The 25,800-nt window shown below is 43.3% G+C and overlaps 1 protein-coding gene across 1 annotated transcript in view; it reads left to right on the top strand.

Annotated features, from left to right (window-relative positions):
• PEX6 (peroxisomal biogenesis factor 6) overlaps positions 1-25,800 on the top strand; it is a 737,640-nt gene that overhangs the window by 76,681 nt on the left and 635,159 nt on the right. Inside the window, exon 2 of the mRNA XM_044060276.1 lies at positions 18,388-18,557. Within this exon, the coding sequence (XP_043916211.1) occupies positions 18,388-18,557 (170 nt within the window). The remainder of the gene's footprint in view (positions 1-18,387; positions 18,558-25,800) is intronic.

Genomic DNA, 25,800 nt, shown 5'->3' with positions numbered 1-25,800 from the left:
CACCCAGACATCTTCCAACTCATAGCAAAGACATGGGGAATGCCGGAGATAGATCTGTTCGCCTCCCCACTCAACCATCAACTGAAGACATTCTGCTCAAGGACATACCACCCACAAGCATGGAGGGTGGACTCTCTCTCTTTCAGCTGGAAAGCCCTAAAAGTATATGCCTTCCCACCTCTCCCATTGATGTACAAGGTTCTACTGAAGATCAGGGAGGAACAGCCAAGAGTGATACTGATAGCTCCAGACTGGCCAAGGCAACACTGGTATCCATTATTGAGAAGCATGTCTCAGGCAAAATCATGGCCTCTCCCCCTATGGCCTCTTCTTCTGACGCAGAACAATTTCAAGACCATGCATCCCAAGTTGAAAACATTGCAGCTAACTGCCTGGAAAATTCCTTAAATCCCAATCACACTGTTTTATCACAGAGGGTGAAGGACATTATCTTGGAGGCTCGCAGGCCTTCCACAAGGAAGACATACTCAGCTAAATGGAAGATAATTCTCATTTGGAGCACATCAAAAGGCTCAGATGTCACAGTGGCAAGCATAACACATATCCTGGAATACTTAGCAGAATTGTTCCACAATGGCCTGTCCTATTCTTCCATTAAGATTCATGCCTCAGCAATTTCAGCAGAATACAATGTGGATCCACCTATCTTCTCACACCCAATCCTCAGACAATTTCTGAGAAGGATCAAAAATATTAAACCTCCAAGAAGACCCCCTCTACCTGCTTGGGATCTCAACTTTGTGCTGGAGAAACTGACACTTCCTCCTTTTGAACCAGCAGCATCAGCGGATCTACAGTTTCTGTCTTGGAAAACTGCATTCCTTCTGGCAATAACTTCAGCAAGAAGAGTTTCTGAGTTACAAGCATTAATGGCGGTGCAGCCATTTATTATTTTCCATCAGGACAGAGTTTCACTAAGAACCAATCCTACTTTTATGCCAAAGGTGGTATCTAGGGTATCCTTGAACCAAGCTATTCACTTGCCTACGTTCTTCCCTAATCCACAGAATAGAGGGGAAAAACTTTTGCACACCCTGGATATACACAGACAACTACGCTACTACTTGGACAGAACAAAAACTAGCAGAAAAACTGACCAACTTTTTGTAGCATATGCTACTGGGGTGCAAGGAAAAGCAATTTCCAAACAGACAATTTCAAAATGGATAGGAAATTGCATTTGATTTTGCTACTCCTTTCATGGAAAGACAGTTCCTGAAAACATCAGGCCTCATTCCACAAGGGCCACGGCCACCACTACAGCCTTCCTACGAGGGGTGGCTACCAAGGACATTTTAGAAGCTGCTACTTGGAGCTCCGTGCATACATTTGCCAAGCATTACAATCTACCTTTATACTCCAGATCCAGAGCAGGTTTTGCTACTGCAGTCCTGCAGGGGATCTTAACTACACCATCCTTTTCTTAGTACCTCCTCCCCAGATTGGCTATGGTATTCTACCCATATGTTATGACTGCAGATGCATCCTTGAAGGACATAGTACAGTTTTGTACCTACCATAAATGTAGATGTCCGATAGGTATGCATCTGCAGTCAGGTTTACCCTCCCTCCTACCCCTCTGTGGTATTCCTAGGGTACTTACCCCTCTTTTAGCTAGCTGGGGGAATCTATTATGGTGTATTTGTTTGTTTATACATGTATATAATTTTGCAAATGTTTGGAACATTTCTGCATTTATCCAAATTTAGCCTTCCTAGAGGGCACCTGGCATCTGGGGCAAGAAAAACTGAGGAAAATGGCGTCGGCTGATGCTTTTATACCCCAGGCGCTCTGACGTCAGGGAAAGTGCGACATCAGCCGAGGCCAGACCCAGACTTTGGAATCCGGCCGACCGAAGGGCTGCCTGAGGCAGGACAACCCATATGTTATGACTGCAGATGCATACCTATCGGACATCTACATTTATGGTAGGTACAAAACTGTACTTTTGTAACCACCCATTATTGTGTTTGCAGCCAGTGATAGTATGTGACCATGGCTTTGTTTGTCAGACCTTGCATATTCCATGCTGCCCATGCTCTCACCCCCACCCCTTGATTATTCTATCCTCATCCATACATTATGCATACATTTGCTGATACTTGCCCTGTAGTTATCACCATATCACAGCTATGTTTTGGTGTTGGTCCTCCGTTCATGGAGTGGGACATGGTGGACATGTTACTGTGGTTTGTCCACATGACCTTGCATTTGGCTTGTGTGGAGTGTGTTATGTTGTTATTTGGGTGTCCATTACATAACATACATTGGCAGTATGGGTGGGACACAGGGCTTTGCAGAGGCCTGCAGGCTATTTTGGTGGTGATGCAGGCCAGCTGTAGCAGGCCATTGCATTCTGTCAGTCCTACAGTCCCAGACTGCCATACAGTATATTCCCATGGGGTGACAGGGTAGGTGTGCTAGGGGTTCATGCCAGTACTTTTCTATTGGTATTGATCAGGTGGTGATGTGTACGGTGGCAAGGTGCTACTTACAGCTAGGGACGCACCAGCATGGAACACTTGCACTGCATGATGCATTCTTTACCTATTGCCATACACTTGTGGGGGTCATATTGTACTCCTCCCAACAGCAGGGATATGACCAGAGAGGTCCCTGTAGTTGGTGTTTGGGTTATCTGGGTGCATGTGTGCTATGGACACTACTTGCATCTGACTCACATATATGCATGGGGCATTCCAATTATGCTGGCTTGTGCAGGGACATCACCCATTTCCCAATATATCAGTCCTATCACCTTTGTGATCTGCAAATGCTCAGCCAGACGACATCAGCATTCCCTACTACAAGGCCAGATACTGAGATGCATACCTAGTTCCAAGGGTGTGTCCATTTCACAATTACACGCTATATACTGTATACCTTGGGTACCTTTCCCTGTGTACTGGTTGTATAGCTGGCCCAACAGTCATGCCATGTCCATCTTTCTGATGACACATATTACCACCATAAATTTACAGTTGCTTACTGCTAGCATGTGTTATACTGGGGGTAATTGTCTTTGGCACTGTGGTTGTGAGGACTTGGCCCTGTCATTGTCACTTGTGGGCAATGGCCACCAGGTCACAACTCAACATGCATACATACTGACCACTCTCACACAGTACGTAACACACACCAAACTAACACATGCATACCTGCATATGTTACAAATGCAATGATCTAACCTGCTAACTTGGCCAGCTCAAGCCAGCTGTGCTCCACTGGTATTATATCTACACATACATGTTACTACATGTCTACATCGTAAGGGGGGGGGGCTCACCTGACTGTTAATGCATTTCTACATAGGATTGTGGGGGGGCATATCTGACTGTTACTACATTTCTATATAGAATTGGGGGTGGTAGCATACCTGACTGTTACTACATTTCTGTATAGGATTTGGGGGTAGCATACCTGACTGTTACTACATTTCTGTATAGGATTTGGGGGGAGCACACCTGACTGTTTCTAGAGTTTGGTACAGGATTGGGGGGGGCACACCTGACACTTGTACACATTTACTATGACTGTACTGGTATGTCAGGTACTCCATTTCATTCTGTATCCTAACCTATCATGCTGACTAGAGGCATATCAGTGTACTACAGCTCTTTGGTGTGGTTGACCTGCATAACATTTTCTGACTTTCTACCCTTCTGAACTAACATCCCACTGCCTGACCTGTTGTAGTGTGTCTGTGTAGGTGTGGGGTGGGATGTTCTCCATAGCCATCAATCAGAGGCCTTAGCACTTTGTTTGTCTACTGCTGTCCTGCTTGCTGACACTGTTGTTGGGTATGAGAGGCTCCCTGACTGGCATGTGTGTGTCATATGGACACCCATGTGTCCCGGCACATTTCTTGCAGTGGGTTTTGTCACCTTGTCTAGTACTAGCTACTATGGTGATACCAGTATTTGTTACAGATGTCCTGCTGCCAGTCGAGGTGTCTACTATTTGCTGACATCCATTTCAGCCACTCAATCCCCTTGTGTGATCACATCCATACCATAGATACAAGTAATTACACATACTACTCCATTCAGCGATTGGTAGGAAGAGTGACTTACCTTGTGTCTGTGCCAGTATTGAGGATGGTGCTGGAGGGCTGAGTATGTCGGATGCACATGGTACACTCCCTGTACATGGTAAAGCACAGGTAGCGTCATGTTTGGCATCCCTTTTACTGTATGTGCGAGTCAGAGTGAGGTGTCATTCCCTGGGTCCCTACTGTGTCAGTGTATGTGCTATGCAATGCCTCTTGGCCAAGGCATACTGGGCACACCTCCTTCTGCATACTGAAACAGGCTCAGGTTGTTCCTCCGAGTCACTCTATGCCTGTGCAGGCCTTGGCAATGGTGGGGGGCTGTGTGGCCCTGGCCCATGCTGTTCCTGCTGCAGCTGTTTCCGCAGGATCATATTGTGTAGCATGGCACATACCATGGCAATTTGGGTACCTGTAGCTGGTGAGTACTGCAAGGTTCCACCGGTCGTTTCCATGCACCAGCACCGTGACTTGAGCATCCCAAACACATGCTCTATTATGATTCTTGTCTGTGCTGGGCCTCATTATGGAGTTGTTTTCAGGTGTGTGTGCATTTCTGATGGGTGTCATCACGTCTGGTGGCTACCAAGGACATTTTAGAAGCTGCTACTTGGAGCTCCGTGCATACATTTGCCAAGCATTACAATCTACCTTTATACTCCAGATCCAGAGCAGGTTTTGCTACTGCAGTCCTGCAGGGGATCTTAACTACACCATCCTTTTCTTAGTACCTCCTCCCCCAGATTGGCTATGGTATTCTACCCATATGTTATGACTGCAGATGCATCCTTGAAGGACATAGTACAGTTTTGTACCTACCATAAATGTAGATGTCCGATAGGTATGCATCTGCAGTCAGGTTACCCTCCCTCCTACCCCTCTGTGGTATTCTAGGGTACTTACCACTCTTTTAGCTAGCTGGGGGAATCTATTATGGTGTATTTGTTTGTTTATACATGTATATAATTTTGCAAATGTTTGGAACATTTCTGCATTTATCCAAATTTAGCCTTCCTAGAGGGCACCTGGCATCTGGGGCAAGAAAAACTGAGGAAAATGGCGGGCTGATGCTTTTATACCCCAGGCGCTCTGACGTCAGGAAAGTGCGACATCAGCCAAGGCCAGACCCAGACTTTGAATCCGGCCGACCGAAGGGCTGCCTGAGGCAGGACAACCCATATGTTATGACTGCAGATGCATACCTATCGGACATCTACATTTATGGTAGGTACAAAACTGTACTTTTGTAACCACCCATTATTGTGTTTGCAGCCAGTGATAGTTTGTGACCATGGCTTTGTTTGTCAGACCTTGCATATTCCATGCTGCCCATGCTCTCACCCCCACCCCTTGATTATTCTATCCTCATCCATACATCATGCATACATTTGCTGATACTTGCCCTGTAGTTATCACCATATCACAGCTATGTTTTGGTGTTGGTCCTCCGTTCATGGAGTGGGACATGGTGGACATGTTACTGTGGTTTGTCCACATGACCTTGCATTTGGCTTGTGTGGAGTGTGTTATGTTGTTATTTGGGTGTCCATTACATAACATACATTGGCAGTATGGGTGGGATACAGGCCTTTGCAGAGGCCTGCAGGCTATTTTGGTGGTGATGCAGGCCAGCTGTAGCAGGCCATTGCATTCTGTCAGTCCTACAGTCCCAGACTGCCATACAGTATATTCCCATGGGGTGACAGGGTAGGTGTGCTAGGCGTTCATGCCAGTACTTTCTATTGGTATTGATCAGGTGGTGATGTGCACGGTGGCAAGGTGCTACTTACAGCTAGGGACGCACCAGCATGGAACACTTGCACTGCATGATGCATTCTTTACCTATTGCCATACACTTGTGGGGGTCATATTGTACTCCTCCCAACAGCAGGGATATGACCAGAGAGGTCCCTGTAGTTGGTGTTTGGGTTATCTGGGTGCATGTGTGCTATGGACACTACTTGCATCTGACTCACATATATGCATGGGGCATTCCAGTTATGCTGGCTTGTGCAGGGACATCACCCATTTCCCAATATATCAGTCCTATCACCTTTGTGATCTGCAAATGCTCAGCCAGACGACATCAGCATTCCCTACTACAAGGCCAGATACTGAGATGCATACCTAGTTCCAAGGGTGTGTCCATTTCACAATTACGCGCTATATACTGTATACCTGGGGTACCTTTCCCTGTGTACTGGTTGTATAGCTGGCCCAACAGTCATGCCATGTCCATCTTTCTGATGACACATATTACCACCATAAATTTACAGTTGCTTACTGCTAGCATGTGTTATACTGGGGGTAATTGTCTTTGGCACTGTGGTTGTGAGGACTTGGCCCTGTCATTGTCACTTGTGGGCAATGGCCACCAGGTCACAACTCAACATGCATACATACTGACCACTCTCACACAGTACGTAACACACACCAAACTAACACATGCATACCTGCATATGTTACAAATGCAATGATCTAACCTGCTAACTTGGCCAGCTCAAGCCAGCTGTGCTCCACTGGTATTATATCTACACATGCATGTTACTACATGTCTACATCATAAGGGGGGGGGCTCACCTGACTGTTAATGCATTTCTACATAGGATTGTGGGGGGGGGGCATATCTGACTGTTACTACATTTCTATATAGAATTGGGGGTGGTAGCATACCTGACTGTTACCACATTTCTGCATAGGATTGGGGGGTAGCATACCTGACTGTTACTACATTTCTGTATAAGATTTGGGGGGAGCACACCTGACTGTTTCTAGAGTTTGGTGCAGGATTTGGGGGGGGCACACCTGACACTTGTACACATTTACTATGACTGTACTGGTATGTCAGGTACTCCCTTTCATTCTGTATCCTAACCTATCATGCTGACTAGAGGCATATCAGTGTACTACAGCTCTTTGGTGTGGTTGACCTGCATAACATTTTCTGACTTTCTACCCTTCTGAACTAACATCCCACTGCCTGACCTGTTGTAGTGTGTCTGTGTAGGTGTGGGGTGGGATGTTCTCCATAGCCATCAATCAGAGGCCTTAGCACTTTGTTTGTCTACTGCTGTCCTGCTTGCTGACACTGTTGTTGGGTATGAGAGGCTCCTGACTGGCATGTGTGTGTCATATGGACACCCATGTGTCCCGGCACATTTCTTGCAGTGGGTTTTGTCACCTTGTCTAGTACTAGCTACTATGGTGATACCAGTATTTGTTACAGATGTCCTGCTGCCGGTCGAGGTGTCTACTATTTGCTGACATCCATTTCAGCCACTCAATCCCCTTGTGTGATCACATCCATACCATAGATACAAGTAACTACACATACTACTCCATTCAGCGATTGGTAGGAAGAGTGACTTACCTTGTGTCTGTGCTAGTATTGAGGATGGTGCTGGAGGGCTGAGTATGTCGGATGCACATGGTACACTCCCTATACATGGTAAAGCACAGGTAGCGTCATGTTTGGCATCCCTTTTACTGTATGCGCGAGTCAGAGTGAGGTGTCATTCCCTGGGTCCCTACTGTGTCAGTGTATGTGCTATGCAATGCCTCTTGGCCAAGGCATACTGGGCACGCCTCCTTCTGCATACTGAAACAGGCTCAGGTTGTTCCTCCGAGTCACTCTATGCCTGTGCAGGCCTTGGCAATGGTGGGGGGCTGTGTGGCCCTGGCCCATGCTGTTCCTGCTGCAGCTGTTTCCGCAGGATCATATTGTGTAGCATGGCACATACCATGGCAATTTGGGTACCTGTAGCTGGTGAGTACTGCAAGGTTCCACCGGTCGTTTCCATGCACCAGCACCGTGACTTGAGCATCCCAAACACATGCTCTATTATGATTCTTGTCTGTGCGTGGGCCTCATTATGGAGTTGTTTTTCAGGTGTGTGTGCATTTCTGATGGGTGTCATCAGCCACTGCTCCAGTGCATAACCAGCATCCCCCACTAGCTGACCGACAGGGATGTCCCCATTGGCAAATTTCTGGTACAGCTGTGTCAGATGTGGGAGTCATGATAGCTTCCAAGATAGCCAGCACACACATTCATTATAATGTCCTGGGCATCGCGCACGACCTGGCAGTTGATGGAGGGGAAGCCCTTGCAGTTGAAATAGGTCCTACCCTGCTCACCGGATGGTGCTTTTGCCTATGTGCGTGCAATGTATAGCACCCACTACCTCAGGGTATTCTGCTATTTGGTGGAAGAGGTGCATATTGCTGGCTAACACCTCAACTCTGGTGGGGAAGAATATGTGTCCACTATCATGTGCTGACATGGCATCTGGGAACTGGTAGAATACCCTGGATGCTGATGCTTGTGAGATCCCCATGATATCCTCAGTTGGCCTTTGGAAGGTACCTGTGGCTAGTATTCTTAGCCCTAGACATACCTTAGTATCCACTGGGATGGGTTCCCCTCTGTTGGTACTGTGTGTGAGGCGTGGCCTGCACAGCTCAACAATTTGCTGTAGGAGGTGTCTGTCCACTCTATAGCAGTCCACTATCTCCAGCTGATGAGCCCCTGGTAGGTGACCCTGGGTCTGAACACTCTTCTCCGTCTCCTCCTTGTGGGTTGGTTGACAGCATTCTCATCCTCACCACCCTCAGCCTCTTCCACATGTTGATGTATGAGAGCAAAAGCAGCCCCTATCATTTTGTTGCTTTTGTAAGGTAAAATTCCCCCACTTGTATACACTATTGGTGTAGAGTATATGGGAAAAGCCAGAGGGGAAGGTGTTTGCATAGTTTATAGTGGTGTTCTGAACTGGGCTGGGCTGAAGCATGTGTAATTGGCTGATTCTAATACATTTCACCTGCCAGCTATGCTAGTTCTCCTTGGTTACCATCCTACTGCTGGTTTCCCTTCCTGTTTAAGGCCAGGGGCATGCCGCGTAAACACAGTGCTCAGATGTGAACTGAGCTACTACTTCCTGTTTTTTTTTTTTTTTTTTTACAGCTGGTGCGTGCCGTGCAAACACCTTTTACATGATTTTGCCTCGTCTTACCTGTGTACACCATGATTTTCTTGGTGTAAGATAAGACGGCCCTAGACACACCTCCTGCCTTAGCTTATCCTTACTGTCCTCATAACTCGGACTCTAAGTACACATCCTGCTTGTCCAACAGTCCCTGCCCTTTCCACGTATGACCATTAATTAAGTGCCAAAAGCATGTGATAATTATAAGTGTGCTGTACAGCAGCAATTTCAGAAGTCATAAAACAGTACAGTATGGAACTTGTATGATATTCCATTAATAAACCTTGGGCATTCCAAAAGTCGTAAAATATCAGTTAAAAAAAAAAAAAAATATATATATACACACACACACACACACACATATATATATATATATATATATATATATATATATATGTGTGTGTGTGTGTGTGTGTGTGTGTATATATGGATCTAGGACGTTTGCTCAAATGAGCAAATGTCCAAATCCAAAACCACCGAACATACTTTAACGAAAGCGCTTTCGTTAAAGCGCGTTAGTACAAAAAAAGAAAAAAAAAACACTACATTAACGTTTTAGCAGGGGGGCTGTGTCCCCCTGCACCCCCCACTTTAATATTCTCCCTCCGAGACTGCACTACAGTGGGGAAAAGGGAATTTCCCTTATATGCACCGTAGTATGGCCTCGGCAGCAGGTATACTTATGCGAACGTGCTTCTTCGGTGAAAAGCACTTTCGCATAAGTATGCCCGGACGTTTGGGTTTCGGACATTTGCTCATTCGAGCAAACATCGTAAACCCATAAATATATGTATATATATATATATATATATATATATCTATATATATATCTATATATCTATATATCTATATCTATATCTATATCTATATATATATATATATATATATATATATGTATATGCATTACAGTGGTGTCCATATAAAAAAATGAGTATCTTAAAATATAAGAGAAATCTTGATGGAATAATGACAGGGGCATGGACTCCCATACACATCAGTAGTACAAGATCACCACTAGCTGTCTGTTAGTAAAAAAGAAAAGAAAATTCCTAGAGGACATGTACCCCCAAAAAAAAAAAAAAAGAATAAATAAATCTCCAGCAAATACATGTAGTCAACATTAATCTAACTCAACCTACTGGAAGGCACTCTGGCCATCCCCTTTTCATGCTCAAGTCTTCTCCTCAAGTCAAGAAAATACCAGACATTAATTCCCCATCTGGGCATGAGGCATTCCATGCATTCTGTAATTGATATGGGAATGTGGCTTCCAAATCAGGATGAGAGTCAAAATGTCCACATACACCCTTTGGAGGCCAAAATTGACAGCCTTGAGATCCAGTAAATTTGTTACCATCGATAGCAAAATTACTCCAATACTATTCAAAAGATACAGCACACACAATCTCCAGTAAGTAAATTTAAACCTCACACAAGCAGAATGCAACATGATGAAAGACTCAAATCAGTTTCCATATAGTCAGCATCAATTTCAGGATTATACCAGTATCTGGTAAGTTTTAATACACATCATCTTCAAGCCGAACTCTAACAGGGTGCAGAACACCTGGTCGAGATAACATATTTACCTAATAAAAAATGTAAAATATTTTAAGTTTACTTGTTACCCACTGACGCACAAATGCATTTTGAAAATGATTAGTCAAAAAATGTAAAATATTGAAAAAATCCCTTTTTTTTTTTTTTTTTTTTTTTTTTTGCAGGAGATCAAACCCCTGTTTCCTAAATTATGTATACCAGCTCCTTGGTAGCGCCACAGTGGGGATAATGGGAAAGCCCAAAAAGCTGTCATATGCTTGACCAATGCATACACATTGCAGTGAAACTTAATCATTGCAGATATATGAAAACATGTCCTCAAGTGAGGAAGGCATAGTGGCTTCCCCTAACCAGTGGAAGGATTGGACAGTTACCTGGGGACCTTCTGATGGCTGCCTGCATGACTGCTTGTGCAGCTGGCTGTTGCTTAAAGAGGAATGAGTAGGCTAGATGGGAGACATGAGAGATGATGGTCAACAGGCTGCGGTGAGAGATAAACACTGGAAGGAATGCTCTTAAAGTTTGAATCTCTTCAGTTTTATTAACTGAATTACATTATGTTTGCAGAATAAGCGTAATAAAATGTTTAGGTACAACCGATCTTCATTATCCCAAAGAGTTATTTTATGTGTGAACAACCATATTATGCTTCATGTAACATGCAGTATAATGCTTCAAAACTGCATTGTTAAATTTTACTGACAAAACAATTTCTTAATATTTCCAGCTTAATAGCTAGGCAACGTGTGTGTATACATATATATATATATATATATATATATATATATATATATATATATATATATATATATATATATATGAACCAAACAAATCCCAGAACTGGCTGAAGGTATAGTCCACAAATAAAATGAACAAAGTTAGGCAAAAACGATCAAATAACAGCCAAAAACTGCCAAATGTAGAGAGTCAAAGAATCCAGGTTTTAATCAATGTGAGCGCTTTCGCGGTTCACCCGCTTCATCAGACATACATAAAAATGGCATCACTTCCTTCATTAAATAGTTCAAATATGTACATGTCATATCCTGTTAAAATTTGTCATATCCTGTTAGAATTTTAAAGACACAACACCACTAAAAATATATATGTATAATATATATGACAAAAAAGTGTCAAATAAAAATAAAAATACTTATCAAACAATACATTGAATAAAAATTAAAATTATCAAAAAATATATATATGTGTATATACATTATCTGAGCGATCTAGCTTTCAACACAGGTTTCAACGGCACATGATCGTTCAGGCCCCTGCCTCGATGTGCCGCTAACCTTAATATCCATCTGACCTCAGAGAGCTCTGTAGTATTCACTAGATCACCTCCTCTTATACTTTCAAAATGAACACAGAGAACCTGAAACAAAAAAACATGTCCTGCAAAAGACAGCATATGTTTGGCTATAGCACTATATGTCTCTAGTCTGTTAAAAGCAATATAGATGGTCCCTTATACGCTCACGAGCGATTGTTAACATAGAACATATAGCACTGTTGGCAACATGCCACATAGACTATATTCTTAGTGCTACAATCTGAATAACATCTAAGATCCCAAGGCGTCCATCATTTGGATTTCTAAAAAACCTGGAAGTATCAATATATATGCGCATTGGTGGCAGGGCCCACATTTATGTGTCCCTAGATCATAGACTGGTCTATCATTAAACACGTTGAGAGACAACTTGGGAAAACAAAGATGCTGTTTAAGGTTCTTCAGGTTACTGAAGACATAATGGCAGTTCCCAACGCACTGTGTATCACTATTGGCAGTGAGAATGTTCCAGTTGTCACATATCACCTGCTGTACAAAAGACACATTCTTGCCATATGGTAGAATCAAAGGAGTCTGTGAAGAAAAAGTGGGTACTCTAGGACCCACATGTGAGTTGGAAAAATATGGTCTACCTTTGTGTGGCCTAAGTTTAATAACATTACTATAAATACAATCTATATTGTTGTCATCGTAACCTCTATGCAAAAAACTCTGTCTCAATTTTAGTAGTTCAGATGTAAATGAACAGTCATCCAAACAGAGGCGTGGTAGCCTGGGAGAGAGAGGTCATGTTGACATGCACCAACATCGTCTTTTACAGACGTTTTGTTGATGACCTCTTTCTCCTTTGGCATGGCACAGCCGGTGCCCTTGAGTCCTTTTTTGAGTATGTGAATGGATTGGAGGGCTTTTTGAAGTTCACAATGGAGCATTCCACAGATTCCATCAATTATTTGGATGTCACTGTATATAGGGACAATGAATCTTTACACACTAAAGTATTCAGGAAACCCTGCTACAGAGCTTCATTTCTTTCTACAGGTAGCATGCACCACCCGAGGACCTTTGACAATATTGTGAAAGGGTCAAGCACTTAGGATTTCACGCCTCTGTTCGGATGACTGTTCATTTACATCTGAACTACTAAAATTGAGACAGAGTTTTTTGCATAGAGGTTACGATGACAACAATATAGATTGTATTTATAGTAATGTTATTAAACTTAGGCCACACAAAGGTAGACCATATTTTTCCAACTCACATGTGGGTCCTAGAGTACCCACTTTTTCTTCACAGACTCCTTTGATTCTACCATATGGCAAGAATGTGTCTTTTGTACAGCAGGTGATATGTGACAACTGGAACATTCTCACTGCCAATAGTGATACACAGTGCGTTGGGAACTGTCCATTATGTCTTCAGTAACCTGAAGAACCTTAAACAGCATCTTTGTTTTCCCAAGTTGTCTCTCAACGTGTTTAATGATAGACCAGTCTATGATCTAGGGACACATAAATGTGGGTCCTGCCACCAATGCGCATATATTGATACTTCCAGGTTTTTAGAAATCCAAATGATGGACGCTTTTGGGATCTTAGATGTTATTCAGATTGTAGCACTAAGAATATAGTCTATGTGGCATGTTGCCAACAGTGCTATATGTTCTATGTTGGTTAAACGAACCTCCCTACGGAGCGTATAAGGACCATCTATATTGCTTTAATAGACTAGAGACATATAGTGCTATAGCCAAACATATGCTGTCTTTGCAGGACATGTTTTTGTTTCAGGTTCTCTGTGTTCATTTTGAAAGTATAAGAGGAGGTGATCTAGTGAATACTACAGAGCTCTGAGGTCAGATGGATATTAGTTAGCGGCACATCGAGGCAGGGCCTGAACGATCATGTGCCATTGAAACCTGTGTTGAAAGCTAGATCGCTCAGATAATGTATATACACATATATATATTTTTTGATAATTTTAATTTTTATTCAATGTATTGTTTGATACGTATTTTTATTTTTATTTGACACTTTTTGTCATATATATTATACATATATATTTTAGTGGTGTTGTGTCTTTAAAATTCTAACAGGATATGACAAATTTTAACAGGATATGACGTATACATATTTGAACTATTTAATGAAGGAAGTGATGCCATTTTTATGTATGTCTGATGAAGCGGGTGAACCGCGAAAGCGCTCACATTGATTAAAACCTGGATTTTTTGACTCTCTACATTTGGCAGTTTTTGGCTGTTATTTGATCGTTTTTGCCTAACTTTGTTCATTTTATTTGTGGACTATACCTTCAGCCAGTTCTGGGATTTGTTTGGTTCATACCTTGCTGAGGTTTCTGGGTTTGTTTTTGCATATATATATATATCTGTGTGTGTGTATCATATTTGTGAATCTTTGTTTAATTTCCATGTATATTTTGTATGAGCCTGAACATTATAATTGGGTTTTGTGATATGATGGTGATTCCTGTACCAGGAAGGGCGATGGATTCATTGAGACTAGTACTTTTGTAAATGGAAGTCTTCCATGACCTGGTGGTAATCATTAGACTCATTGTTTAAGATTACCCATCTGCGAGATTAAGATAGGGAGGGCTAGAAGAAAGCTTGGATGATCCCTAATAATGTTTGTGAATGTGATAAATTTAAATTACCTCAAATGTTAGTTTTCTAAATTGGCTGACTGATTTTTGTTTTAATTAAAAAAATATTAAAAGACTCTGCAGTCCAGTCCAAACACAATAAATAAAACTCTAAGGGAAGAATGAAGAGAAAGGGGGGGGAGGGGGGTATCATATTTGAATCCTAACATGGCTGTCAACATTTTACTTCAAGATTCAGGGGCAAAGTCAAAAATGATAACGATGAAGATCCAGACTCGGGGGCAGTTTGCCCTTACTCATTTAGAACGTTAATAGAATATTGAGATTTACTTTAATCTTCTTTCATTTAATCTTCATTTTCACTTAATCTTTAATCTTCTTTTCATTATAAAGAAAGAAAACATATTAAATATGTTTTCTTTCTATTAATGCATGTGCAATATGTTTTCTTTCTATTAATGTATGTGCAGTATGTTTTCTTTCTATTAATGCATGTGCAATATGTTTTCTTTCTATTAATGTATGTGCAATATGTTTTCTTTCTATTAATGCATGTGCAATATGTTTTCTTTCTATTAATGTTTGTGCAGTATGTTTTCTTTCTATTAATGCATGTGCAATATGTTTTCTTTCTATTGTATGTGCAATATGTTTTCTTTCTATTAATGTATGTGCAATATGTTTTCTTTCTATTAATGTATGTGCAATATGTTTTCTTTCTATTAATGTATGTGCAGTATGCTTTCTTTCTATTAATGCATGTGAAATATGTTTTTGTTCTATTGTATGTGCAATATGTTTTCTTTCTATTAATGCATGTGCAGTATGTTTTCTTTCTATTAATGCATGTGCAATAGGTTTTCTTTCTATTAATGTATGTGCAATATGTTTTCTTTCTATTAATGCATGTGCAATATGTTTTCTTTCTATTAATGCATGTGCAGTATGTTTTCTTTCTATTAATGCATGTGCAGTATGTTTTCTTTCTATTAATGCATGTGCAATATGTTTTCTTTCTATTAATGTATGTGCAGTATGTTTTCTTTCTATTGTATGTACAGTATGTTTTCTTTCGATTGTATGTGCAATATGTTTTCTTTCTATTAATGCATGTGCAATATGTTTTCTTTCTATTGTATGTGCAATATGTTTTCTTTCTATTGTATGTGCAATATGTTTTCTTTCTATTAATGTATGTGCAGTATGTTTTCTTTCTATTGTATGTGCAATATGTTTTCTTTCTATTAATGCATGTGCAATATGTTTTCTTTCTATTGTATGTGCAATATTTTTCTTTCTATTAATGCATGTGCAATATGTTTTCTTTCTATTGTATGTGCAATATGTTTTTTCTATTAATGCATGTGCAATATGTTTTCTTTCTATTGTATGTGCAATATGTTTTCTTTCTATTAATGCATGTGCAATATGTTTTCTTTCTATTGTACGTGCAATATCTTTTCTTTCTATTGTATGTGCAGTATGTTTTCTTTCTATTAATGTATGTGCAGTATGTTTTCTTTCTATTGTATGTGCAATATGTTTTCTTTCTATTAATGCATGTGCAATATGTTTTCTTTCTATTGTATGTGCAATATGTTTTCTTTCTATTAATGCATGTGCAATATGTTTTCTTTCTATTGTATGTGCAATATGTTTTCTTTCTATTAATGCATGTGCAATATGTTTTCTTTCTATTGTATGTGCAATATGTTTTCATTTCTATTAATGCATGTGCAATATGTTTTCTTTCTATTGTATGTGCAATATGTTTTCTTTCTATTAATGCATGTGCAATATGTTTTCTTTCTGTTGTATGTGCAATATGTTTTCTTTCTATTGTATGTGCAATATGTTTTCTTTCTATTAATGCATGTGCAATATGTTTTCTTTCTATTGTATGTGCAATATGTTTTCTTTCTGTTGTATGTGCAATATGTTTTCTTTCTATTAATGCATGTGCAATATGTTTTCTTTCTATTAATGCATGTGCAATATGTTTTCTTTCTATTAATGTATGTGCAATATGTTTTCTTTCTATTAATGCATGTGCAACATGTTTTCTTTCTATTAATGCATGTGCAATATGTTTTCTTTCTATTGTATGTGCAATATGTTTTCTTTCTATTGTATGTGCAATATGTTTTCTTTCTATTGTATGTGCAATATGTTTTCTTTCTATTGTATGTGCAGTATGTTTTCTTTCTATTGTATGTGCAGTATGCTTTCTTTCTATTGTATGTGCAGTATGTTTTCTTTCTGTTGTATGTGCAGTATGTTTTCTTTCTATTGTATGTGCAATGTCTTTAAGTGTTTTTTAACACCTTTATTAAAATATCAATGAGGAAAGGACCAAGTCATTTTGCTGAATGCAGGTTTGGTTTTCAATGAAACTGTTTGAGATTTGGGACTCACAAATATTATCTTTGCAGAGCTGGCACATTACAGAACCAAGGACATTAGCATCTCAGTTTCTTACTGTACTATTGTACATATTGGTATTATGTAAACAATTTTGGTGGATGAAAAATATGTGTGGTGGTTAGTAAAAGTTTGTCTAATGAGAAGATGGGAACCAGCAGTGTCATAAGCAGTCACTAAAAACAGTGTTTCAGGAATTGTTCTAAAATGTTGTTTACTCCCCCCGTTTCTTGTGAGCATCAGGATGCATATATTATCCAAGGCCCTTTCATTTATTCATTCTTCAGATCCATACATTAGAGGGCATGTGGAGGAGAGGCCAGAGATGGGATTGTGATTATTCTGTGGGTTAGAACACGTTTTATTGTTCTCTTTCTTTGCATTGTGTTGGCTGCTAATTGTGGTGTGTTGCCTACACTTTCATGCCTCGCATGCCCACAGTACTTGTCTGGAGTGCTGGTATCCCTTTGAGTTCACAAGTCTGTTTTTTTGTTATAGTAGTAAATTTCCTTTAGACCAGATAAACTACCTGCCCCCAAAAATGAGTGAGGTCACAGCAGTCATTCACTGCCATGCCTCATTGGTTGGCTGTTTCAGCTTTGGGCTGTTAGTCGAATCTGGCTTATTCGGGGCAGATTTATTGCATCTTCTCTTTGCACAATAGACCTGGCATTTGTTTGCACACACAATGGAAGAAGGAATATTTTGCCAGAGTGGTGGTTCAAGTTTCAGTGCTTGAGAACGATGGAGGAATGCTGAGTTTGTGTGTTAATGGGAATGTGGAAGTGTATTACTCGACGTCTGTGCTCAAGCATGAGGGAAAAAGCCAAAAATAATGGGTGACAAAGGCCCGAAACTAGAGACAATTTTTGAATATTGTTGTAATTCACTTAAAAAGTTAATAGACAAACAGGTTTTGCGTCAACATGCATTTTCTGAACAATAAGAATTATGAGACTTTAATGCCTGGCATTTATTGACTGTTTAATCCACAGTGATTAAACATAAAAACCAAGCATTTTATGAGGGATAGGGCAAACATATGATGCTAGAAAGGGACATACTGATAAATTGAGGAAAAGGAAAGGTACGTATGGATGATTTAAGCCTGTATTAAGGAGGACATTAACAATTTATTGGGGAAATGGGGAAGTGGTTTAATCAGTGTAGGATGTAAGGGCAATGGAAGAAAAGATGTGGTAGCAATGCAGAGGCTTGCCATTCCAACTGGGAGATATTAGTGCAGTATGTTCATATGGACTAAAGTGGTCAATTGACTAGGAAATTTAATTTGGCGTGAAAATTTAAAATGTTTTTCCATTATGTAATTCACCCTATTTCAACATTAAGTGAAATTTTTTATGAACTGTTTCTGCGTTCCTTGTTTATGATACAGCAGAAATACTAATCTTTCTTTTTTGTTTTCGTAGAGGTGCTATGACTGTAATCCCTCCATGCAGAAGCTGAATAAATGTAGTGCATCACAGCTGTCTACACCACCAGCTGCTAGAGAACTGCATATTGATGTTGTGGTTTCACCTGACTACAGCGTCAACAGTAACTACAATCGAATATTAGTTAACCATTTTAAAGTCCCCAGGTTAGTAATGCTGTTAGTTGATATCTAAATAGACGATTAACTGATTTGTTCATTAGTTTTTATGCAGTCTTTATCTGTTGAGCTGTTATATTAAGATGCAGAACATTTTTATAAAAAGGGGCCGTTCATATCTGTTTTGCTAGTACTTCTGCACTGTTGCACAACACTGTGAGCCAAACATTCTAACTCTACATGTGCAGACAACCTATGTAAACAAAAACTCATAGTACACTAAGTCACAGCCAGTTGCACATTCATGTACTGCTTCATACTGGAACAGTGCCCACTGCACACAGCTGCCAGAGTTCACTAACATTGTTAATCTAATTCCAAGTTCACTGTAGGACTGCAGTTGTTTTCTGAACACTTCTGCATTGCATCAGTTATACCAGTTAGTCCACATTCACAAGGCGTCCACTTGTAGTGTCACATCTAAGTATGTGTGCAGTGCACTACGCATATCATAACTTGAAACACACAGAAGCAAACAATGAACGTACCACTATCTGCAACATTCATTTTTCTCAAAAGAGATTTGTGCTCTTAGCATACAACTTTAATATTAATTTTCTGATGCTTTGTTTTATGGAGGAAAACTTCAAGCTTTAATTGTGCAAAACCATGTGTGATGGTGCCATGAACTGGATTGCTGAGCATAACAGTGTGTGGTCTAGTCCTTTTGTGCATCTTGAAAAAGAGAATAGCCCTCTGAAGAGTTCTATGAGAAAAACAAACCAGGAGAAATGATGAGTGGCATAAATGTAATCCAGTGTAAGTGGCATAGGTGTGAAGTCCAAAAACCAACCTGTAATAACTGCAGTAGAATCTAGGTAAATGCCATCTGATAAGCCGTTAAAAGGTTTCCTTGATCCATGTTTATTAGGAGGAGTGCTTTCAACAGTTAACAGGCTTCATCAAATAAATAGCTATATGAGAGGGATGTTTATATGTGCTTTTATTTTTAAGTAGGATTGCTTGGATGCAGGTCTGGTGCTTCTGAGGCTAGATTGTCCTTTTCCCATGTAAAAACTCATTGCAGGCTGGTAAAAGCTGAACGAAGACCGTTTTCAAATGTAATACTAGAAAAAAGTTTGACATTAGAAGGCTAGATACTGAAATATCAGATCTGAAGTAGGAACTTCATTTGTCAGCAACCTTTGGGATACGGATCCGATCTCGGATCCGAGCCGGCAACTTCTATCAGAGAATAGATCCAAGCTCCTTGCTCCTCCCTTTACCCATAATCCCCTACCAACCCTGACTGACCTCAGATCTAGTTTGCCGCTCTTTAAGCAACAGCTAGATTCCAGAGCTCTTGGTGTATTCTTGTGAGAAAAGAAAATTTTAATTTCTTTCTTGTACTCTTTTTGAGCGAGTGTTTGTGTGTGTGTTTAGGTGTTCCCTAGCCCTAATTTCACTTCTTTTAGCTTAAATTAGCTTAAATTTTTTATCATTATTTCTCCTCCCTGCCCTCACTGGTCGCAGTGTTTGTGTAGTGTGTAGGGGCCTAACGTGTGCGTTTTCTTTTAGTGGTGTCGGAGGCCCCTAAAGCTATTTTTTCGAAATGCACCGAGTGTGGTCACAAGCTTTCACCGGCTGATGGCCACACTTGGTGCGACAGGTGCCTTGGCGTTGAACACCTCTCCTCTGGTTGCGCTGCGTTCAACCCCAGGGCACTTAAGGATCGGAGGTCGAAGCTGGTTCTGGTGGGCCTTTTGCCCCCAGACCCGGCTCCGGCCTCTGGTACTTCTGTGACCGCTACCCAGTCTTCGGTAGCGGCCACTCCTGCCCCCCTTCCTCCGACCGGGACTCAATCTCCCACTGTGGTTTCGGAGGTGAGAGAGGCCAGGAAAGAGAAGCGGAGGCAGAAGCACCTTAAGCGGCGGGCTGAAGACTCCTCCTCGGCCCCGCCTGCCAAACGGGCTTCTCTCTCCATGGTTTCTGGTTCGCCTCCTCCTCGGATCCGATCCCCTTGCTTCTCACCGGAACCGAGGAGGAGGTGACCCGGTCCCCGTCGAGGTCATCGAGGCGGCACTCCAAGTCTGCCTCGGTGGCCTCCTCGAGGTCCACCTTCAGTATGTCTGATGCGGACATGGACCGGATGATGAGGAGGTTCATCCAGGCCCAGATGCAGATGGGAGTGCTCTTGCCTCCCCCCCCCTCCAGGGGGGAGCTCAACCCCCTTTTTTGCTCCTATCGCTCCTTCTCCGACCCGCCTTCCGGGTTCGGAGCTGTTGGAACCGAGCCGCGTTGGAGCCGGGGGTGGGTCTGAGCCAACAGTGCTAGGCACTTCGGCTCCGACTTTACCCTCGATTTGTCGGATCCGACCTCTCGGAGTTGTGGGCCGAGCTTTGGATCCGAGGGACTCTGTGTGCTGTCGACCCCTGTCCTGGTCGGAGAGAGCGGGTCCTTCGGATCCGACAGTCTCGGCCCCGGGTTCGATCCCTGCCTCGGATCTGAGTGGGAGTCGGATCTCGGATCCGCAGAGAGCGGCTCCGCCTCGGCCTTCGCGGTGGTGGAGAGGGTACTCTTGAGTACATCCAGGCTTCCGGTCCTGGCTTCCGCTCCCCCCTGCACTCCCTCTCAGTTGGTCCTGGCTCCCCTCACCCGGCCTTTGGGGCAGCCTGCTTCAGCGCCTCTAGGTGTTCCATTGGAACAGGATATTGCTGGTGAGGACTCCTCGGACAGCCCCCCCGAGGAGGTTCCTCACAAGTCAAAGTGCAAAAGGAGGCACGTGGACTCCCCTGAGTCCCTCACTGAAGATACGGACCTGTATGAAGGGGAAGGCTCCCCAAGGTCACCCCCTGAAATGCTCAGAATCAGGGGGGGGTGGTCTGCCCCCAAGGCTTCCTCCAACGAGTCCGTATTCCTAGAGGCATTCGAGGCAGGGCCATCTGCCTCTTGGGTGTCCCCTCCACCCGACCCCTTGGTGGATCTTATAGCCACTAGGGCTTGGAGGGAGCCGGACACTGTAGAGCCTGTTCCCAAGCACCCGGACAAAATCTTGAGCCCCCTCATCAGAGAGAACCCATTGGAGCAAAGGTCCTCCTGTGGATGCCATGTTGGTGGCGGCAGCCACCAAGAGAGAGTTGGCTCAGGAGAGCCCCACGGTTCATCCGCCGAGCAAGGAGTCTCGTGCAATGGACCGCCTTGGGAAGCGGGCCTTCAGTTCAGCAACCTTCTCCATGAGGGCCATGAACTATATGGCACACGTCATTCGGATGCAGCAGGATCTAATTAAAGAATACGCTGCTTCCCCCCCAGGGTCCATGTCGGAAGGGGACAAGCAACTGTACTCCTCCCGAATGTCCACCCTACGTTCTATTTCCAACACCTCTATGCAGCTTTTGTCTCACGCCACTGAGGGAGCCGCTAGAGCAGGCAGAGTCATGCTGGTCATGAGGAGGCAAGCCTGGCTCCGACATTGTGACTTCTCGGAACCCTTTTAAGGCGTCATTTGCAAATGCCCCTTTTGATGGTTCTGCATTGTTTGGCAAAGCCATTCGTGACACCATTGTCCAGAGCGAGAAAGACGGGAAGACGTTGTCTGCCGTCGGAGTCCGCTTCTCTGCTCCCCAGAGGTCCTTTGCCAAGAACCAAAAGGGTCAGAAAAAGATGTGATTCCAGAAATCGCATCACGCCACCCTAGAGGCAGAGGGGGTCCCAGGTATTTTGGGTCAAGAGAACCTTTCTCTGAGAGGCCCACACAGAACCCCTGAGGGGTTACCCGGCTGCTCCACTCTGGAGGCAGTTGGGGGACGTTTTTTGAGGCACCTAGCATTGTGTGGGAGTCCATAACAACGGATCACTGGGTGCTTCGTGTTATATCCAGAGGATACCAAATTCCCTTTCTTGTAACCCCCAGAATCAGAAGCCTCCCCGATGTACCACCCAATCAGAGGGAGGCGGCTGCTGCAGAAATTCAGCAGCTCTTACAAAAAAGAGCCATCCAGCCCGTCCCCCCAGATCAGCTCGGATCAGGTTTTTACTCCAAGTTTTTTCTGGTGCCAAAAAAGACTGGGGATGCGAGGCCCATCCTGGACCTCTCTCTCTTGAACCTGGCAGTACCAAAAGTAAAGTTCCGGATGGTCACACTGCAATCTAGTCTCCCACTACTGCGGGAGAACGACTTAATGTGCTCGATAGACCTCAAGGATGCGTACTATTACATTCTCGTAGACAGACGCTCCAGGAGATTTCTCCGCTTCCGGCTGGGAGCCAGCCATTTCCAATTCAGGGCCCTTCCCTTCAGTCTCACCTCAGCCCCCAGGGTGTTCACCAAGGTCTTGGCAGCGATAGCGGCCCACCTGAGACTCCAGGGAATTCAGGTCTTTCCGTACCTGGACGACAGGCTCCTTACCGCCCCAACAAGGCATCTTCTTTGCTCATGCAGGGATTATTTCCTCAATCTGGCTCCACTCCTAGGGTTGACCATCAACATGGTCAAATCCTCCCTGGCTCCTACGCAAGTATTGGATTTCATAGGGGCGAGGTTGGACTCCAGACTGATGCTTGCTTTCTTGACTCCAGATTGGCTTCAGAACCTGAGGTTGCACGTGCAGGCCATCCTTCAACTTCAAGCTCCTTCGGCGGAATTGGTCCTGAGGGCTCTAGGGTCCATGCCATTGGCCCGGCTGAATATGAGGGTTGTACAGTGGACCCTCCAGGTACAATGGTCCCTATCTCGCAATCCCCTGTCTCATCCCATTCCCTTAAGCAGGGTCTGCAAAAGGTCGCTCGTGTGGTGGCTCCAGTCCTCCAGTCACCACACGGGACCTCCGCCAGTCGCCACAGTGATCACGGACACTTCTCGCCTTGGGTGGGGGGGGGCACTATTCGGGCAGAACAGTCCAAGGCACGTGGAGCGACATAGAGACCTCATTGCATATCAACATCCTGGAAATGAGGGCGGTGCTTTTGACGTTGCAAGCACTTCACAACCCTCTTCCGGTGGGGACGATTGCAGTACAGACGGACAACATGTCAGTCGTCTGGTACATCAACAAACAGGGGGGAACCAGGTCTTACCCTCTCTGCTGCGAGGCCATGAGCGTGTGGGAATGGGCGATATCCACCAACCGCTTTCTCATCGCAACGCACATTCCGGGATGGTCCAACATTTTAGCGGACAGACTCAGTCGTACTATCCTGACTCCTTACGAGTGGTCTCTCAATCCTCTAGTGGCAGAGCAAGTATTTGCCCGATGGGGGCGACCTTGTTGCCATCTTTTTGCCTCTCCCTCAAATGCCAAATGCAACGATTACTTTGCTCTGATCCCCCCTACGGAGGAGTCCCCGAGAGACTCTCCAGTCCATGCTTGGCCTCCCTGTCTGCTTTATGCTTACCCGCCTCTGCCCCTGATGTTGAAACTATTGCAGAAAGCCAGTCAGTTGGGGAGCAAGATGATCCTCATTGCCCCATTCTGGCCTCGTCAGACATGGTTCCCTTACCTATGGTCTCACCTGATTCATCCGCCCTGGATTCTGGATCCCCTCCTGGATCTCATTTCACACCCCCTGGGTCTCCCGACTCCGAACCTGGCCAACCTAAGGCTGACAGCTTGGTTGCTCCAGTTCCACTCCTGATTAGGACTCCCGGAATCTCATCACCAGTCAAAGCCATTCTAGTAGCAGCTCACAAGCCTTCCACCAGAAGAGTTTATCGGAGTAAATGGAAACGTTTTTCCATTTGGGCAGAGCACCATCATTTAGATCCCTTTACGGCGCCGGTAGCGTCGGTTCTAGATTTTCTAACTTCTCTCTTTCACCAGGGGGCTAGTTCTTCCACGGTCAAGGTACAACTTGCAGCAATTTCACACTATCATGTAGGGCAGGAGTCAGGCCCGCTTATTACTTCCAAACTGTGGAAGACCTTCCTTAAGGGTACCTTCCTCCTCAGGCCCCCGGTCAAAGAGGTGGTACCTCCATGGGATTTATCCCTAGTTTTACAGGCCTTGACTAGCCCCCCTTTCGAGCCGGCGTCCACTGTTGATCTCAAATACCTCTCTTGGAAAACGGCCTTTTTGGTGGCCATAACTTCAGCCAAGAGGGTCTCGGAACACCAGGCTCTCTGTGTCAAACCACCGTATTTGGCCTTCCACCCAGACAGGGTTCACCTCAGGATCAATCCGTCTTTTCTACCTAAGGTATCTTCGGAAGCTAACATTAATCAATCTATTAATCTTCCAGTATTCTTCCCCAACTATCAAAACAAAGGAGAATATAAGCTGCACTCTTTAGACGTGCACAGACAACTACGTTTTTATATTCATCGAACTACTGGTCATAGGCAATCCGATCAGTTGTTTGTCTCCTTTGCCAAAAACAACTTCGGCAAGTTGGTTTCTAAAGTTACCCTCTCCCGATGGATATCTAGTTGTATTCTCTTAGCATATCAGAGCTCGTGAAGGCCTGCACCTCAGGGAGTCCATGCTCATTCTACTAGGGCCGTTGCTACATTGGCTGCTTTCAAGGCTAGGGTTTCTCTGGATGACATTTGTTCCGCAGCCACTTTGGCTTCATCTCATACCTTTATCAGCCACTACAAAGTAGAAATTGTCTCCCGAGGTACGGCGTCTTTTGGCTCTGCAGTGCTCCGGAATATTCTTCCATGAGGCCACCCAAGATTTAGGTAGCTGGGGACTCTGTCCCAAAGGTTGCTGACAGATGAAGTTCATACTTCAGATTAATAAGTTATGTACTCACCATAACGTTCCATCTGAGTAGGTATCTTCATTTGTCTGCAACCATCCCCCCCTCCTTCCCCCTGACCAATATGATCCTACCTGGGGTTCTTTAGATTAGTTCCCTCTGGGGGACAGTATTAGCTGTGCTATGGGGCAAACTTGATCTGAGGTCAGTCAGGGTTGGTAGGGCATTATGGGTAAAGGGAGGAGCTAGGAGCTCGGATGTATGCTGTGATAGAAGTTGCCGGCTCGGATCCGAGATTGGATCCGTATCCCAAGGTTGCAGACAAATGAAGATACCTACTCAGATGGAACGTTATGGTGAGTACATAACTTGTTATTATTGACTGAATCCACAACACTGAATGGCAAAAACCTGAGTGAGCTTCTGAAAATGACCCTTGACAGTTCATGCTCATGTACTAAAGAAACATTTTTTTACCCGCAGTTATATAGATAACATATGGGCATATTTATACAGCCCTGCAGCACTTTCTTTATATATATATATATATATATATATATATATATATATATATATATATATAAAGGTCTGC

This window comes from Protopterus annectens, chromosome 1.part0, assembly GCF_019279795.1.
Source record: "Protopterus annectens isolate FY-2018-M chromosome 1.part0, PAN1.0, whole genome shotgun sequence".
Classification (NCBI taxonomy): Eukaryota; Metazoa; Chordata; order Ceratodontiformes; family Protopteridae; genus Protopterus; species Protopterus annectens.
Note: the sequence above shows the minus strand (reverse complement) of the source record. Positions and strands in the feature narration are given on the sequence as shown.